The sequence below is a fragment of the Bombyx mandarina genome, chromosome 10 (genome assembly GCF_030267445.1).
Source record: "Bombyx mandarina strain Sakado chromosome 10, ASM3026744v2".
NCBI lineage: Eukaryota > Metazoa > Arthropoda > Insecta > Lepidoptera > Bombycidae > Bombyx > Bombyx mandarina.
Genome location: NC_143217.1, coordinates 1,227,708 through 1,247,937, shown reverse-complemented (window position 1 = coordinate 1,247,937; position 20,230 = coordinate 1,227,708). Strand labels below are relative to the sequence as shown.

The window sequence follows — 20,230 nt, the reverse complement described above, 5'->3', positions numbered from 1 at the left end:
GCAAACATTTAACGACGGTCTGTTGGCTACAGCCAATAAAGGAGCTCTCGAAACTCGATCGATTCGCTATACATAGATATAAATATACTGAATCACACTCTCCTTAGCCTTTGTGATTTAAAAGCAAAAAAACCAGGAAGCCGAATTTATGAAATTTAATTTGCTGGTTTTGTTATTCACGATCAATCAACATGAATAATCCGTTCGGGGGACGAGAGAAAAAGTTTAAGCATGCACTAGGATTAACGGATGTCGGTTGGGAGTAGGTAAGTATCGGCCTCACAAAAATTTTTTTTTTCTTTTATTACTTAGATGGGTGGACGAGCTCACAGCCCACCTGGTGTTAAGTGGTTATTGGGGCCCATAGATACCTACAACGTACATGTGCCACCCCCCTTGAGATATGAGTTCTAAGGTCTCAGTATAGTCACAACGGCTGCCCCACCCTTCAAGCCGAAATGCATTATTGCTCATCATGAAATATTAAACAAAACTTAAATCGATTGTTACTTTGTACTAATCAATATTATCACGATTCTCTCTCGCCCTCTCCATGCGGGTTAAACAGATCCAATCTGTTCTCCCCTAACATTTAAAAATTAAAATAAATTAATTACCTTACATCATAGTACACCGAACAAAAGCAAGCCTACCGGAAACTTACAATTGACGTTGTCATTTGTTAATGACGTTTAATGAGTTTGTGTTAAGGACAGCATGGGATAAGAATGTATCTTCACGACTGTGAAGTGATATATTGGGTAGCAGAAATGTGACGTACACGTGGCTTAGAGGTATCACAGACGGATGATTTGCGAGAGGTCCCAGTATGTTTGGCAGGTTTTTCCAAGTAAACTAAATTTCATATAATATGAACTGCATTCACGGTCAAATCATGATCCGTCCTGGTTTAGCATTAGCACTAAAGTCTCGCTCCAAATCTAAATACGCATTGAGGTCTTACTGCGCACCGTTTTTATTACTTAACGCAACATCCATGGACAAACACACTCTTGACCCACCTGGAATTAAAAGGCATGCAAAGATAAAAACAAAACCATGTAATAACAATATGACGGTAATCACCAATGCCCTTGCACCGGAAATTCGATTATGAAATAAGGATAATAACGGATTGGTATATCTGGAATAGGAGGGGTAATTATCACAAAAAAAAATAAAGATTGCGTAGCTAAAATTTCTTTATACGATTACGGAAGAATAATTGTGTTTTTTAAATAAATAAAAAATGTTTTCCCGAATATTATTACCAAAATGAAACAGTGACGAGAGTGTAACAGCACAGTCTATAGCCCACTGAGTTTCTCGCCGGATCTTCTCATTGGGTCGCGTTTCCAATCCGGTGGTAGATTCTGCGAAGCACGGCTCTTGCTAGGGTTCGTGTTAGCAACGTCGTCAGGTTTGAGCCCCGTGAGCTCACCTACTAGTTAAGATTACGCTGAAATAGCCTCTCAAGGCTCTCAGCGAGGTAGGAAAAAAAGAAGAAAAAAAAACAGTCTAAAATATTGACACAAACTAGAAAAATCCTAAAACCGCACGTGACATAATGCCCGAAACTAAACCTCGTGTAACGTCACGTAATTACGTTGCAGCGAAACCGTGAAGTATTTTACGCGTTTAGATTATAATTTACGAGCCACAGAAATAGTCTGTAGAGTGACGGCCAACTAATTTCGTACTTGTATTAACCAGAGTTTTAATAACACAGGGCTCGAGTAGGGTGGCCCTAGTTTTATTTGATAGCATTTTTGTTTTTGGTTCTTCTTTTCCTCCACCTTATCCCACTAGGCGGGGTCGGCACAATTAATTTTTCTCTTCCATTCTCTTCTATCAGCCGTCATCTCAACACTCACTCCTCTGTCTCTCATATCGTTATTCACACACTCCATCCATGTCTACTTCGGTCGACCTCTTCCCCCTCCACCTTGTTTTTTGTTAAGATCTTAAAAGACAATGCTTGAATGGTTTGTTTTAGGTTTAAACAATAGGTTTGTTTGTTTTAGGCATGAGCAATCGAGTGTCAAAAACGAGCACATGCGATTCACTTGGATCAGAACCACTGATCTCCTGACTAAGCCTTTGCTCACCCACCTGACCTAGTGAAAATGAAAAGACTTCCGGACTGCCAGTTATTCCTCATTCATAAAGAAAAGAGAACCGCTGATCTGGTGGGTATAGTGGGACGCACAAGTGGCAGCGTCTTCAGAGACACAGCCCAGTGAGTTTCTCGCCGGATCTTTTCAGTGATCGCGATTCCGATCCCGTGGTAGATTCTGCGAAACACTGCTATTGGTGGGGCTAGCTAGCGTTAGCAAATTCTCTCAGGTCGAATTCTACTAGCACTTACCCGTTTGCTACCAGCGAATTGGTAGGGAAAAAGGAATCGTCTAGGGGATTTATTTGGGTTGCCAGTCTTTCGATAACAAAGTCCTGTGTTTTCGCGCTAGTGAAACATCCGATTTACGGGTTCAAAGTGTCCCTGATTTTGGCTGGCGATTTAATGAAACACGAATGTTGTAACCGGTTTTCAAATGAATATGTTGAAGTGGCGCATTATTCCCTGGATTCGGTAATGGATGCGATGGCAGCTCGAGCAGCGCGGTGTCGGTGCTGTTTGAAACTTGTTACCAGGTTAGCTTAAAATCAACATTCCCGCTTACATTCGTTTTTTACGATATCTCCTAAAAGTCACTCGACGTGTGGTCATTGCACGTGCTCACCACATAAACACGGATAAATTACTTTGACATTTTACATCTCTCCTTTGTTTGGTTTTAACGTTCGACGTTTGTTTCGTATTGAATTAATATTTGTTAGTATAAAACCCTAAATAAATTTGTTGTTCGGTTTGAAGGTAAAGAAGGTTTTTGAAATGCTATATTTATAAAGACATGCCTTTTACTAATAAAATACATTGACAAAGAAATATGAGATTGACTCGGTGGTGCAGTGGTTAGCGCATTTGACTGTTACGCTGAGGGTCGTGGGTTCGATTCCCACATCAGGCAAACGTTCGTGTGATGAACAGGTTTGTTTGCTCTTTGTCTGAGTGTTTATTATCTATATAGGTATATTTAAAACCATGATCTGTTCCCAGTTATTTATTATTATTATTATTATTATAAGATTAGAAATTTGAAGTATAATTAAAGGAGCACTTCGCCTTGCAAGTCGGTAAGAAATAAATAAAAAGCAAAATATCTTGGTTTGTATCAACAATTCATAATTAATGTAACCAGTTTACTGCGGCGTCTTCTGCTTTTTGCACGAATTCAAACAGGTGTAATTTTTGTATGTTGGTAGAATTTGCGTGTTGGTTTATCTGTGCTATCTGTCATTGACCTCGTTAAATACGAAGGGTTCTTTTTTAATCATTCCTGATCTATTTGCTTTGTAATTCGTGCCATGAACTTCGAACATGAACTAATTTAATTGTTATCGGCTATACATAAACCCTTGATGGAAAATGACGTCTGAATAACTGAAAACCTTGTCCGGGGTCCAATCAGGGATCTTTCGTATTAGTGAATTGGTCCGTTTCTCCCGGGGTCTTCAAAATGTATAAAGAAATATTTTAATATGACGTGTTTCCGAAAATATATTTATAATAATTCAAAAAATTAAACAAGATTGTAGTTATTATATTTTTTATAAGTTAGACGGGACGAGCTCACGGCACACTTAGTGTTAAGTGCTCATCGGAATCTATGGACATCTACAATATAAATCTAAATAAAGTAAGCTGAGATCTTAAGACATGAGTTCTAAAGTCTCCAGTTTTTACATTACAATGGCTGCTTCACCCTTCAAACCGAAACGCATTACCAATTCACTGCAGAAATAGGCAGTTTGGTGGTACCTACTCGTGCGGACTTACGAGACGTCCTACCGCTAGTAATTTTTATAAGTAAAGTGATACAATTAAAATCAGCTAACAGGCGGAGTCCTTTTATTCCCTACTGATTCTTTAGGCTGGTAGCCTATTCCTATTCCAGCTACGCCCTGACGGGTAAGTGAGCTCACGGACTCAACCTGCGAGAATTTGTTAACACTAGCTCTAGCAAGAGCAGGCTTCGCAGAATCTACCATCGGTACGGAATCGCGACTCACTTAGAAGATCCGGCGAGAAACTCAGTGGGCTGTTTCTATGGGATAGTTCACTCGTCAACGTTCAACGAGGATGGTGACCGGGGCTTGAGGGCGCGGAGTCAATGGCTTCATGAGACACGGACGCAATCTATTGCGGGTTGAAAAATTACTGCCCTTTGTTACCTTTGTAAGCGGTCCTCCAAATAATGTAGCCTATGAAATTCAAACCCGCATTTTATTGAGACATGTTTTAATCACCATTTCTTTTGACCACTCATACTGCGAATGTTCAAGCTTGAAGGATCCTTCACGGTGCTTGTCAGGGTCCCTTTCGTCCGTTAAGGGGGTAGGGGTACGATCCGTAATGAAGGGCGAAGGGTGGAAAGTACATTTGTTTTTGGGGTGCATTTGTGTATGGAACATAGCTTTCGTTAAAGCATAGACTATTTGTAAGAGTTTGAGGTTGGGGAACTATTTCCATGTGGTTGGTCTCCATGGGCTCTAGTAAGGCAAGTCTTGAGACACCCTACCTGTACAAATTAAAGACACTTCTGATAAAATACCTACTTAAGAACTGTACAACGGCGTATTTCAGACTACCCACATTACGTCATTGTCCCACGTACATATAAACAAAAAGTAACCACCGAATTTTTATTTTTATTTATTGTATAGAATTATAAAGCACTGCAAATTGCTACGAGTATAAACACGTCTCCAATCTGGTTTTGAAAGTAAATGTAGTAAGTAAGTGTATCTTTTCATGCTAAGTCTCTACTCTGCAATTGTTTGAGTTGCGATCCTTAATTTGCGAAAGCCACGCCTACGAAGAAGATTCAAAAGCTATTTTCCTTTACATTTTGAAATGGAGTACAAGACTTTCTGTTGCAAACACCGAAAAGCAGATATATGCAATAATAGGCTTTCAAGAAACAAAAAATTACAGATATTTCAAACACAGCGTTAAACTACATTTCTATAAACTGATAAATGAGACATTCGTCGTTTTGGTTCTCAGAATAAAATTTGAATGGCACAATTTACTGATGAACGATATTAACGACTATTCCGTAAACAAGAAAGACTATATTATAATATTCCTAGTACTTTACATACGTCGTTTTTATAGTTCGGGTTGTTCAGACCGTGTTCTTTGTATACAAAGGGTGGTAATTATTTTTTGTTTACAATAAGAGGGTTGATTTATCTCTTGAGAACTATCGACTACTGAAGTTTAGAGAGGGTAGTCAAAAACAATTATGCATTTAAATGCTTGGGAAAAAAATTAACAATGGTACTGCGGATGTTAATGAGCGATACGGTGATAATTTAGTATAGTGATGATAGTGGATATCTTAAATATGTATTCCAGATTTGAGGATATTATCGTCGTTATTACTAAAAATTTGTACTGATGTATGAAGTGAGCCAGTATAATAATAGGTATATTTACCTATAAAGTAGCCGGCCATTGAATGAATGTAATGAATGAAACATAATTTACGTGTGGCTGGTAATAAATTTTTAATTAAAATTAATGTTTTTATTTTTAAATTTGGAATTATATTTTCAAATTCAGTCACAATAATAATATGTTCACCTATTGATTATTGTTTTGTTTTCAAAACCATTATAATATGTTATCAATTTGGCGACGGCATCGAACCCGTCGCTTGCGACGAAGGGCTCGATGAGTAAATTAACCCACAGCCACAGCGCCCACTGAGTTTCTCGTCGGATCTTCTCAGTGGGTCGCTTTTCCGATCCGGTGGTAGATTCTGCGAAGCACTGTTCTTGCTAGAGTTCGTGTCAGCAATATCGTCAGGTTTGAGCCCCGTGAGCTCACTTACTAGTCCCGTGACGCTGATACGCTCTCTCGAGACCATCAGCTTAGGTAGGGGAAAAAAAGGCGTCGGTAAAAATACGAGTAATTATGGAATTATTATGAAATATGAAACATACGGCTTACGATATTAATGGCGTGTGAACACTACAAAAGAACGCACGACTCCTTATTGGTTATATCGAAAAATTTATTTACAAAATGAACCCCGTGGTCGCTCAAAAACTAAAGTCATTAGAATGATTATAGTGGAAGTTGACGATACTCAATCTACCGCTGAGCTAGAAGCAGCTATGGACCACTTGTGTGAAATTGGCTAGCAAACAAAACTTGATAAGCAGGTGTCGCACGTCGCACTGAGCGATCGCCAGCGGGACCAACGCGTTAAGGTGTGCCTTGCTTTGCTTAACAAACATAGAAGCGAGGTATTTTGAACCATATCGTCACTTGCGATGAAAATTTGAATCTTTTTGATAATCGTAAGCGGTGATCTAGCAAGAGAAGCACTTGGTGGCAGTCCATGCCACCTATGATCGAGCACATTGGAAGTAGGTCGCATGTGCTCGCGATCCTCAGTAGTGAGGGAACGATATAGAAGAAAAGAAAGCGGTGATCATGTTGGTTAGATCCTGGTTCAGCACCTCAGCAATGTCCCAAACAAAAACATACCCCAAAAAGTCGTGGTCACTGTTTGGTGGTTTAGTACCGGTATAATTCATCACAGCTTCTTGTCAAATGGCACCAGCGTTACTATAGATGTGTATTGGAGGAACTGGACACAATGATGGAGAAGCTCGTGAATCTCTAGGCAGCCTTGGTTAAGGACTCGGTCTCCTTGCTCCAGCACGACAACGCTCGACCTCATACAGCACAGCAGACTGTCTCTAAGCTCTACCCTACTTTTTTCAAAGTTTGAACAGCTTCTTGGCAGGGGAAAGTTCAATACACGAGAGGCAGTAAAAATACCTTTGAAGAGCTTGTTAGCTGTACATCTGACTTCTTTAGAAAGAGCATTGGTGGTGGTAGGTAGGATCTCTTGTGAGTCCGCACGGGTAGGTACCACCACTCTGCCTATTTCTGCCATGAAGCAGTATGCGTTTCGGTTTGAAGGGTAGGGCAGCCGTTGTAACTAGATGTAGATGTTGATGTAGATGTCTATGGGCCAGTAACCACTTAGCACCAGGTGGGCTGTGAGCTCGTCCAACCCTCTAAGCAGTAAAAAAATAATAATAAAAAACAACTAATTGAAGCGCTTCGATTTTCCATTCGCATGAAATTTGTTGTTCAAAAGAATTATTCGTATTGTTTATTTCCGACATGAAGAGTCGCTTGTCTCATTCTCTGGTCCATAAAGTAACATTTCGATTTCTATTTGGTATGTAAAACCACGAGCCAGCGAACTGTTTTGTCGTATTTAATTTGGAAGATGTGATTTCCGGCGGCGCCTGGGCAATATCCCCGCCTACGACCACAAAAATCCATCTAACTCTTTACTGGGAGCTCAAGATTTCATTGCACGTTCAAATTACATAAATCTATTTTGGAACGTGCTTAAACTTAAATACGCTCATATTACAAAATCACTATTGACGGCTATGCGCTTTGTATCCACTTAGAAACACAAAAAATAAGGGTCCCTGTTGGAAAGTGTGCTATTGGTGCGGGTGTCAGCTGCGCGGGCGCACGTGGCCCGAAGGAAGTTAGCCGCACGCAATCTTGGGCATGCATTGTTTAGTATATTCATTGATATACGAACTTATAGTTTCTAATTTAACTTGCAGGATAAACCTATTCGACTGGGTGGGTACACATGCCATAAAAAACTTTATCAAAAGTAACCATTTTTGTAAAGTTTTTTATTTTTAGTATAATCACATCGTCAATGATGGGATCGTATAGGGGAGAGTTTGGTCTAGACCTTAATCATCATCAGCCTGTATCTATATACTACTGGATGTAGACCTCTCTCATAGTCCGCCTCTCTCATAGTCCGATCCTCCGCCTTCAGCATCTAATCTTTTCCAGCATATCGCCGCAAGTCACCGATCCACTGGGCAGGGGACGCCCAACGTTGCGCTTACCGCTACGTCTCCAGTCCAGAACGCATCTGCTCCATCGGCCATTGGTTCTGTGACACGTATGTCCGACCCATTGCCATTTCAGCTTGCTAGGGCTTCAACTGTAGAACAATTACTTAACTACATTTAAAATACACAGTAATTTACTAAAACTTTTGTTGTAGCTTTATTGCTGGGTTCAAGCATATGGACTGTGGTAAATTGTTAAAGAGTTTGCATCGCAATTTTTCTCAGCAGATCTTGATCACAATCAGGCAGTAAATGAATTCGCGAAACAGCTGCTTTAGAGTTGTCAGGGCTCTTTCGGAGGCGCTCGGGCAGCTGTTGGCAATCCCACATCTCTCGGGTGAGCCCGTGCTCGCCCACCTGTCCTGGCGAAGCTGCAAAGGCCGTCGGGTCAATTATCTTTCAATCTCAAAAAAAAAACATTTTCTCATAATGGCAACACGATATACATTCCAATCCAAACTTTTTTGCTCGTCTTGAGTTCGCGATGAATTTTTGTATCACAATGGGGTGTGACCCTTTGTGTGTGCAGTTACTTACTGACTTTCTAGGGTGTGGATAATTGTATGGAGGGATAGGGAATAGTGAAGGACGTTGCGTCTTAAAAGGTCTGCTTTACGCAATACCTTATATGAGATCGTCGATAATTGTACCTTTAAAATTTGGATGATTTTTCGATTAGCTCACGGCGCCGGGTGTGTCTACAAAAAGTTGCAAAGTCAACATGAGCATACTGAATACAGGGACGTTTTACGAGCTCGTCTCAAGGTTATTGATGTCCATGGGCTCCAGTGGTCATTTAACAGCAAGCGCGATCAATTAGAAAGATAAAAAGAACTGTGTTTACGAGTGCTCAAAATTGGCAGCTTATTAGTATTACATTTTCATAATTAATAAATGAAATTAATTAACTTTGCAGTAACCTACTTAAGGATTCAATATCTCGTAATCTGGAATTTTATACGCTTGCCTCAAACTTTGTTTTTCTGAGAAAATTTAGTTTCGATTACGTCAATTATTTTAAAAATGCTTTGTTAATTAAATTAATGCATCAAAAATGTGATCAAAAGGAAAAAAAAAACATTTCATTTGCATTTCAATGTAGTGAAAAATGAAATTTGAAATTTGCTATTTTAGAATATACTTCAGATCAATAATATTAAAAAAAATTACTAGACACGATCTTTGGTAATAAATGAGTCGTCTATTATCAAAGGTGGCAATCTGTGCATTTGGACAAAAAAATGTTATTGATATGTCAATACAGATTGATTTGAATATAATCGTCTCCTTCAAAGAATACGGTTCAAAACCTGCATTGAATAAAGGTTAATACTTAACCTGTTATTTATCTAAGATGTCGTTCAGAAGAGTTTTGTGACTGCCAATGGAATACAAAGTCAATAATTCGTTTTTCTGATTTACCAATAGTTGTCCAAAAGTCACGTTGCCGGCTTTGATAATAGTCGACTCAAATATAACATGACATAAAAGAAGACAATAACATCGATTGAATGTTTTAGAATTAAACTTATTCTAGCAGAATTCATAATGGCTCGAAGTATATGTCGTCTTTTTAAAATCAGTCTATTACGTAGTTTCCAAATGATTATAAAAATAATCTCTAGTTAAATAAAAACAACAAATTCATTTAGATAATAATCAAATATATTGCTAAACAGTAAGCGCTTCACATGGCAAAAGCTCGCCCGAAGCTTCCGATAACAACAAAAGAAAATCTGGCCCGATAGCTTCAGGCACACACACACACATCGTACACCCTCGTACGGACCAATCGAGACTCAAGTCCGAACTTGCACAGGCTGTATACCAGTTGCCACCTACCAGTAGCGACTAGCTCGCTCATCGGAACTTGAAACTAACTTGGAACTTGGAAGTTCATTCGTCCGTCGTCTGCCGTCGAGAGCGGACGTGTCGCTCCTTTCGCGTCGTCGAGTTCAGTGAACGAGTGTTGTGCATATGAACAGAAAACATGGTGCGTAGCCTGTCGCAGTGGACGAAGACCCTCAGCTTCCCGGCGAGGCTGTCCCCGAATCGAACTTCGAAGGAGAGCGTCGGCAATGGTCAGCCAGGCTCCCCTGGAGTGTCTCCCACGCCAAGCGCCTCCTCGCTCCCCCAGGGCTCGGAGAAAACAATCTCCCCAATACCTATCACGGAGATCAGTCAAATCGTGAGTGTATTTATTCGATAATATTAAGATAATTTGCTAGGTCGGCCTGCATTGCAATTTAGATGCGTTTTGCATGTGAAGTGCTTAATTATAAACACTCAGATTAGCATTCGCAGTAATGTCGCTAACCGCAGGCTCGACAATAAACCAACAGTCGTATGCGATTCGCAAATAATGTTGGTTGTTGTGTAATTTTATTAATAACGTCACCAAATTGTCAGGGTTTCGCGATACTTCTGATACGTCCTTGATTTTCGGATAGCATGGTCTGTTTTGACACAAACGCGTGTTGCCACACCATTGTTTTGATGGCACGATTGCATTATGCAATTCAATCCTTTGTTTTAAACGAATACTTTATTTCACGTTTTGTTTACAAATAAGAAACAGTTATAAGTTGACGTTGTTCGTAAAATGGTCACCTACGTGTGTCCAGTTCAGAATTGCATTACGCCCGTTCCTTATTAGTCGACAGAGGAAATGGTTAGGTCGCGCGTTCCTTTAGAATTTGTATGCCACTATAGACGTTTGAGTTCGGCACAAACTATCGCTATTTAGTGGAAAACGGTCGATGTAATGCAATGTGAACGTTAAAGTATGAAATTCAATAAGCGCATGGTGGAGTGGCGCGGTGGACCGTTATGTCCCGTTTGCGATCACCTTGCCAAGGCCGCGAGATGCGAGTTTTTGCCACGAGAAGACATGTGACTTTCACCTTTTCGGGTGTTGCAGCCTTTCTAAATATCTACAGAGTACGATGTTCTGCGGATTTTTAGGTCTTAAATTTAGCGGTTGGTAAGTCAGAATCTTCTAGAATCGACTTTTCATTTAGCGCACAGGGATTTTTTAAAGCTAGTATTTTAACAAAATTTTTTTTTACACAATCAAAGATGTTTTTGCTTTTAAGAGTTTCGATGAAATTTTTGGCATTTAAATAAAATGTAGTAATAAAATGTAGTAATAGCGAAATAAATATATACAGAGGTAGGTAATAAATCAAAGATTTGAATGTGTAATATAAAACGAAGTTTGACGATTTATATAGGTGTAGAGATATATAAAATTTTCTGTTACATGTAAATAGGTAGGTAGGCAGCGGCTTGGCTCTGCCCCTGGCATTCCTGAAGTCCATGGGTGACGGTAACCACTCACCATCAGGTGGGCCGTATGCTCGGGTGCCTACAAGGGCAATAAAAAAAAATTTAACCATTTAAATTTAGTAAATAAGTAATTGTCGAAAATGGAAAAAAGAAATTGTATTTAAGTGAGAAAAAATACAGAAGAGGTTGGTAGATTATCTTTGCAATGCTTCTTCACAAATTCTGAACATGAAAAATAAAAAGAAACTTCGTACATAATAAGTTAATCATTTGCATAGATAATATCTATTCATAGTTCCAGTAGATCTAATCTATTCATAAATTATACACTTTGATAATGTTAGGTGGCACGCTTTGAATTTGTTCTAATTTCGAAAAGACTTACATGAAAACACTCCATTTAGTGCCCCACTAAGAAAAAGCAGAAGAAATAAAACTATCAAAGAACCTACGTAATCGAATCAGGCTTTTTTCTCTTCAACATTAACTATAGATGCATATAATATGCATTACAGATGCACATAACACACAAATTAAAAAATAATTAAACATAAACATTAAAATTTTCTGCGGTAAAATGTAGGTATGGCTAAGACGAAGGAATCGCAATATCATAATGCCTTGCATAACTAGGTAAATAGGCATGTTTGACATTACACACGTTTTGCAAGCTTCGTGCTATTTGAAACGGTTAGATTGGACGGTCGTCGTTCGAGTAATGAAAAGCAATCCGCATTCCTTTAAAGGGAATTGCACAAAACAGAGCTCTAAACGTTTATATGGAAGTGCTAGAATCTCTTTAAAATGGTAATTGATTTGTCCTATTTTAGTAATAATAATAATAATAATAAAATATATTTATAAACTTAAATACAGATTACAATCTATCTATAGGTATATATATAAAAATGAAGCTGTTCGTTAGTCTCGCTAAAACTCGAGAACGGCTGGACCGATTTGGCTAATTTTGGTCTTGAAGTATTTGTGGAAGTCCAGAGAAGATTTAAAAGGTCGATAAATATGAAAATGCTCAGAATTAAATAAAAATAACAATTTTGTTTTTCCTTTGATGTGTCCCCCGCCGGACGGATTCCTTTTGTTTGATTCCCGATTTCCGATTGAGGCACTACGAAGTCTGCCGGGTCAGCTAGTAATTTATAAAAGAGTAAACAGACCCAAATTCATGTAATTATTGGTATTTTAATAACTATGGATAAGCGTATATAGTAGTCATTAAACGTTCTGACTTAATGACCCAATACATTAATTCATTAGTAAAAATAAAATTTGACGTGTTGACTATAAAGTACTTACTTAAAAAAGATTATTTAACAATGATTAAAGCCAGTAAGCGACAGTTTTGCTTAATTTACTTATAATTCATTAATTGCCACTTCAGTAATATCAATGTCTGGAGTTTTTCTGATTTTTTCGATCCCTAATTCGGGCATTTGACTTTCCACTTTCCTTTTTAATGTTTAGTAATATACCGCTTATGAATAAATAAATAAAAACGACTCTGATAAGTCCACGCATAAGAAATGCCATGGTATAAATGCAACACGCAACAGAACGCGTGTCAGAGCACTGAAAAAAAAAGAACAAAAAAAAAGTGATTTTAAATTTCGATCTGTCAAAAACTCCGCCATTAAAACGGACAATGTTATTGATGACTTTTTTTTACGATTTAAAGTTTTTATGACGATTCATGAAATATTTTAAAGAGATGGGGTCAAGCCTATAAATTTGACATCGTCTTTTAAAAGTCATGCGGGAGATTTTATTTTATTATGTACTTTGTGCAACTCATTACCAGTTTCATTGTCAACGTGGCTTGCCAATGTAATATTTTATGGGCTCAGATGTAAAGCTCAATTGCGCAAAATGAACTGGGAAATTTACTCTGTTATTTATAACAATAACAATGTATTGAAATTACACTAACCAATTATTGTATGCCGTGTAAAATTTGTTTTGATTTAAATTTCCTTTTCATTCTATGGGACTGACATCATGTGCGCTTACTGGTAATCGGACGAGACTAATAAAATGTATTATAATTACACCCCTTCAATGGAAATGTCATTAATTACGATTAAAATATAATTTTTTTTTTTGTATTTTCTTAATGTACATATTATTATGATATTATAAATTAAAAATAAAAATTATTCGGTGCATTATTGATAAATTTTATTCCAATTCCACATTGTTGACATAGAAATTCATTTGTTGAATGCTGGTTAGTCAATTTTAAAAAAATAAACGTACTTTATAAATGTAATATAATGACAGTTAACGTCTATGACTTTTACGAAAGCAAAATTAAATAATGATTACAGAATTACACGGTGGCCATGTTTAGTTTGTATTTTATTGTGCCGGCGCACATCTGCGTGTCAAATTCCTTAGTGCCATGTGCAGCCTGATGGGAAACGAACCGTGTGCACACATGACTCGAAGAAAAAAATCGAATTGTAAAGTTGAAATTATGTACATTTCGTATGAACGGAATGATGCTTGTCGTAATGGCGGACTTGAATCGAAATTTAAAATATCGAGGACATGTTGGAAAATCTTTGTTATTATTTTTTTGTTACGCATTTAATAATTGTATTACGATGGTTTTGCAATTTTAAATTGGTCGAAATCATACCGACGAGGAAATAAATACGTTTTTTAATATTTAGCTTTTCGAAACCGATAGATGTGATGTGGTCAACGATCATTGAAAACTTATGGGACTTGTGGGACTGAACTGTCCCATCTATTATTAAATTTATTGATAGCTTTATGTTTTGCCTATAAGAATATCTAATTACCCAAAAATAAACATGAGGTGCCTGCGAATCCTCGTGATAGTCGTTATAGGTGTGGTCAAGGTTGCATTTAAAATTTTGATTAATCAACCAACTATTAAATGAAAATTTTCATTACATTTTCGACCGTACATAAACAAAATATAATAATAATACTAATAATTTTCTGGGAAGAAAGATTTACAACATTTATTTTAATTTGGATGTCACTGAATTAATTCTTATTGCGCACAACACATTCTTATTGATAGTCAAAATAAGCTCTTCCGACGGTTCCAAGTAGCGCCACAGCTCTCCGTAGAGCCGCCGAAACCATCGATCCGAAACGAACACAGCGGGCATTTTTTTTTTATTTATGTATTAATTATTGTCTTGCAAACATAACAATAATTTAATAAATAAACAAAATTACAACAGTAAACTGAAAAGGCCGGGTGCAAGCGCCGCACTTTCATGCAGCGCCATCTAGTAATAAATGCTAGCTTTATTGCACCAAAGTTCTTTGACAGATTTTAAAAAATTTATATAGGTACACGTTGACGTTAAAATTTGCACATCAGCCCTCTCTCTACAAGGGTTACGTTTTTTTAATTACATTGTTTTTTAAATTTGTGTTAAGTTTTGCGCTTGCTCCTGGAGTTTGCGTCATGTTTAACACAGACTGGAGGAATTTATCAATCTTTTGAAGATCATAAATTAAATTTCAAAACTAGATTACTATGTGTGAAATAAGTAAAGTTAATTTTTATTTTATTTTCATAAACTTGACCTTGATCGTTTCCCACAACTGCATTAAATGGCACTGATAATAGGAATTGATATACATATTATTTAAATGTATCTAAATTGAATGGTGCTTAAAAAGAAAACTTTGCTTGGAGGTACTCTGTTTTCGCGAAAACGTAATAACTCACAGCTCTAGGAGGAATTCGAAAATGCTGACCACAGCGTCGCAACACGTGATAACCCAGATACTGAATACTCGGCGAATATTTTAGATCGTATTACTGATTGTGTAAAACGCGATGGTTCTTGTGATGAAGTGTCGTTGGAAATATATTTTTTGTTGTCTTAGGTTTTTATTATTATAGGTGTGGGGGGAGTCTTTCGGCTAATGATGATGATGGCGATTTTTTTTTATCAAAACCCACGAACCTCTCAAAATAGAAGAAGAATAGTAAAATCTCTTTTTTTAGATCTTTTTTTGGAGTTCGTTCAATACCGTTGGGTTCTAGGTTGATTACTTTACCAATCCAAGTGACAGACCTATGTTTTTTATGATCAAATCAAAAACTGCCATTGATAATATCATATGAACAGACCAGAAATGGCATTGATAATATTATACGGGATTTAAATCTTCAGTATCTTAATTTTTTTTTTGCCTTTGTAGGCAGACTAGCATACGGCCCACCTGATGGTGAGTGGTTACCGTCGCCCATGGACTTCAGCAATGCCAGGGGCAGAGCCAAGCCGCTGCCTATCTTAAATATATTTAAACACGTTAAAATAACTTTAGAATAGAAAAAAACTCGCCCTTCAATGCCCTACTAATTCGACTTTGGAGTGGTATCACAGAATAAATATTGAAGAAGTACCAATGAAGCTTGCGACAGAATTTATTTATAGATTTGGTTTGAATGTATGTATTATGATGATTATCAATCGCACAGACATACGAAACCTCGACCGGAGACCGAACCGGACGCGCAAAAAACTTGACATTTCCGGTGCTGAAGAATATCAAAGGATATATTAGGATAGATACTCGTTTTATCTCATTCAAAGATAAGGTTAAACCAAAATAAGCACTTTTGAATTATTCGTGTTGGAAAGTACGAAGTAAAATTTATATTAAATAATATATTACATTGGAAGTATTTAATTTAAATACGTGACCGGATCGCATTCTTTTGTTTTTATCACTGACAAGAAACTAGGAAATATAAGCAGTAATTTATATTTTACTAATTTAAAATAATAAAGTAATTAAAATAATAGTTGATTTCCAATAAGTGGCCTGTACTTTTGTGAAGTATTTACTCAAAATAACCGAATAATGTTCGAAATTCTAAATTCCAACATGGCACCTGCTGTTGTTGGCAGATGTTTGAATGAAAACACAGCCGGAAGGCCACCAATTAAATTCCGGGTGATTCTCGAAAGCATGTTGCTGCGAGCCTGTACGAGCACACTAGCAGCTGGTGCTATGAAAAACGTATACCTGAGCTTTGAATATGTTGAAATTCTTTGTCGAAACGCGATCAGCTGATGCCGACAGATGGCTTTAGTCGCCGTTTTGAAAATATAATACCTTTATAGATTTCGAGTATTACCCGGGGTATTTTGGGGTCACAATGTGAATTTGTAACGATTTGGTTGTTAAATTAACATATCACAGTGCAACATATGGTTTATTTGAATAAAAACAAAATGATTTAATCGGTCAATCCGACATTGATGGCCATAATATTGTTTCTACAATTTAAGTTTGTGCTCTAAATGTGTATACATATAACCATAAAGAAATACATACAAAACTAATTTGAACTGTGTGCCAACATTTAGAATTATTGTTTTTCCCTCAAAACAGATTATCATGGATGATACGTATTTAGCGCATATTTTAAAACATAAAAAACTTCTAGTAGTCCATACATAAAATAAAAACATATTTCTATTAACTCTCCACCTTTGCAGTCCGTGCAGCAGTTGCAGTAAGAGTGGGGAAAAAAAAACAAAATTGGTGTTTTGGTAAACGCATTTAACACACATCGTAAGGAATATTCAAGATACTTTTGACAGTTTCTCATCTATATATTGAAATTATTAACAGTCAAGGCAACGGCTGAATTGAATTTGTAGATCCTTTCTCGTCTATCGACACAAACAACAACAAAAAAAAACACTCATGCCAAATTTAAAGCAGCTGTAACACGCAAAAAGTACTCGTTTTTTATTTATACGTGAACTAAACAACGGCCCTTTGGTATAGCGTCTGTTTTGTATCAAAGTCCCTTGTGTTTGTTGGTTTACGTCTAAAGCCCTTTGGTGGCCCTCTGCTTTGAACTCTACATATTGTAAATAGATTTTTATTTAACTACGTACACACGTGCGCGTATCCGATAAATAACATTTTTCTGTAATGTTGGTCATTGCCATAGATAATAAATACACGTTAGTGGTCTAAAAATAGTAATAGTAGAATAAATTACCGAAGGTATTAAAATAATACCGTGTAAGAGATGATAAAGGTATTAAATATAATTAATTTTTTTAAATCTGAAAATGAAAATAACGTGAACTAAACATTATTACATCATAATAAAAATGAAAAAAATCATAAAATCATCGGCCGTAAATATGTTTTTATATGGTAATAAAATAATATGTGACTGTGTTGATCTGATAATGATATTACATTTTAACACATATCCGTGTAAAGGAATTTCGACGTCATTTTCACAAAATTCAAGACTTCTGATTATATACATATTTTAAAGATTCTATTTTAAAATATGTACACGTATTAAAGACTGATGACAATACAATTACTTTATTGCTTACACACGATTTTCTGTTAAAGATCGTTAAGATAAAAGTAATAATTCGACGTACTATGGAAACTTTAAACTCCATATTTTAATTAAACACGAATTGATAGGTGCACTTGCACGACTAATTCTAATTAGAACTAATTTACGATTTAATTTTAATTTGAGATTTAAGATTATTGTTTATTCGCCCGTAATCACGAAAAACATAAAGATTAAGAAAAAATAACAAAATAAAAATAATAGGCACGTGGTTAAAGTTAGATTATCTAGTTTATTAATATTTTTTCTTAAGGTGGAAAAATTTAAGTGAAAATATGTTCTTCTACCCATCTAATTGTTTTATTACAATACAAATTATTATATATTCAAAGCAAGAAAGCACGATTGATTTAAAATATACAATGCAAAGAAAGAGTATGGTAGGTTTTCAAGCAATTAAAACATCAGTGACGGCTTGTTCGGTATTCAATAGTTCTGAAACACATAGATTACGTTTATCTCAAAGTCTACCCATTACATCTGCAATGTTATTAAAGCTAATAAAAACAAAATAAAAAAAGGTTATCGAATTAAACCTTTTTTGACAGATCTGAAGCGGCCATTATCCAAAAAGGGTTGCAAGCGAATCAATCAAAAACCTCTGTAATCACACACCAATAATTTATCATGGCAGCCCGTTATTTGCTGTAACAGATTCGTAATCTTGTAAAAAACATAACAATAGCCTTTTTTTAATGTTCGTTAGATAACGCATAGCTTATTGTGTTTCTTGGTGTAATTATTTAATGAATAGCTGGATTTAATGCTATTTTTTTCACTGAGGTATGAGGCTAATGATTTGGCATTAAATAAATATCACTAAAATAACCCTTTCAGATATTTTTAAAGATAAAAAGGAAAACTGGATCTAAAATGACAATACATATAAAAAAAAACCATTTTCATACTTATCATAAGCAATTTTTTTATTACAATTAATTTATATCTAAAACATTTAGCATTTACACATGACTTAAAATGTTCAAAACAATAATATGATCCGAATTTACGAATAAGCAATCAAATGTTTTCTTATCACATTTTCTTACTCTGAAACAACTGTGTGATTTCAATGATTAAATATTAAAATACTTCGATCGAACGATAGGGCAAATGTTCACAAAAAAGTTAAATGGGATTATTTTCATTACATCTATTTTCCTTATAGCACGAAAGCGTATATTAATTAAGCAGTACATGTAATCTGATGGGCGAGCCTCAAAACAACGGTTGCATGTCAGAAACACTCACTTCCCTTTCTGATAATCCATTTGTAGTTAAATAAAGATAACAATAGCGGAAGATCTGTGAAAGTAAAACGAGTTCATTGAACTACATTAATTTTAATTAACTAGAGTGACTTTTTTATAAAATCCTAAGGCAAAGGTATTTTAAACATAAGGACTACTTATTGAAAAATATCGTAAAAATTTAGATAAGTTTCGAAGTAAGTTCTACAATGACGATGGATCACCTAATTGCTATTTAAGGATTACTGGAATCCTTTGACAATATAATCGCAGTGAAACTAAATTAAGATCTACGAAATCTCAATCGTAGAGAAATAATGTATATTTTAATCTTCTGAATCAGAACAAATGATATGCTTTTTAACAATAGTCAAGATAGTATTAAGAGAAGCGGTTCGGTAGGAAAAAGTAGCGCACACTACTATTATGGTTCGGTAGTGGGCGAGTAGTAGACTTATAGCTATATAATATAATTGAGAAGTCGAGTGTGGTGTCCCATAATCGCACCTTCCAATCAAGAGCCAGACTGACCCTTGTCATATGAAATCCTATAAGAGTTTAATAAGATTTAAAAAAAACTTGGAATTTGCCAATTAGATCGTTTGCCGTTGTATTGTAAAATAGTAGTTTATTTAATTTGTCGAAGCTGCCACACTCGAAATCCATACTGCGAAAATTACATGTTTTTTTTATATTAGAAACATCGCATTTCTGCTGAAATCTTTGCAGATTTTGTGATTACAGTACGCATGTTCATAATATAATCCTAATGACGTAACTAAAAGGTTCAAGTAACATAACCGCAAACTTCTATACGTAGATATCCAAAAAATATCATAAAATACCTAATTTAATAGTATTCCAAAACATAATCCGAATAATTTTATAACATCTGCTAACAATTTCGAATCCGTCGAGTGGCAATTGTAGTCTTAGTTTCCGGTGTCCTTCGCCTTTTTAAGACACACAAATTTGTCATTTACGACGAAGCGATAGAGTTTATTGTCTTTCGAATGCGCCGTGAGAATATTCTTCGAACCGTTAAATTGTCGGAGCCATCATCAAATCTAGTTGACAGCCGAAATGAAAACGTTATAGTTACATACTATTTAACTCTCTACAGTCGACAGCGGACACTTAATAATTATTTTAAACTTTTGTAAATCTTCTTATTTAAGGCTTACGTTTGAGCGGATAATTAAAGTCCACTGAGTTTCTCGCAGGACCTTTTTTTTTA

General features: G+C 36.1%; 1 protein-coding gene across 3 annotated transcripts in view; it reads left to right on the top strand.

The window, feature by feature from the left end:
* Nucleotides 1–20,230, top strand: part of Traf4 (TNF receptor associated factor 4) — a 137,367-nt gene that overhangs the window by 87,491 nt on the left and 29,646 nt on the right. Inside the window, exon 1 of one of the 3 annotated variants that reach the window (XM_028172591.2) lies at nucleotides 9,921–10,228. The exons of the other annotated variants lie outside the window; for them this stretch is intronic. Within the exon in view, the coding sequence (XP_028028392.1) occupies nucleotides 10,031–10,228 (198 nt within the window). The 5' untranslated portion in view covers nucleotides 9,921–10,030. Of the gene's footprint in view, nucleotides 1–9,920; nucleotides 10,229–20,230 lie in introns of those variants that run through there. 3 annotated transcript variants of the gene reach the window in all.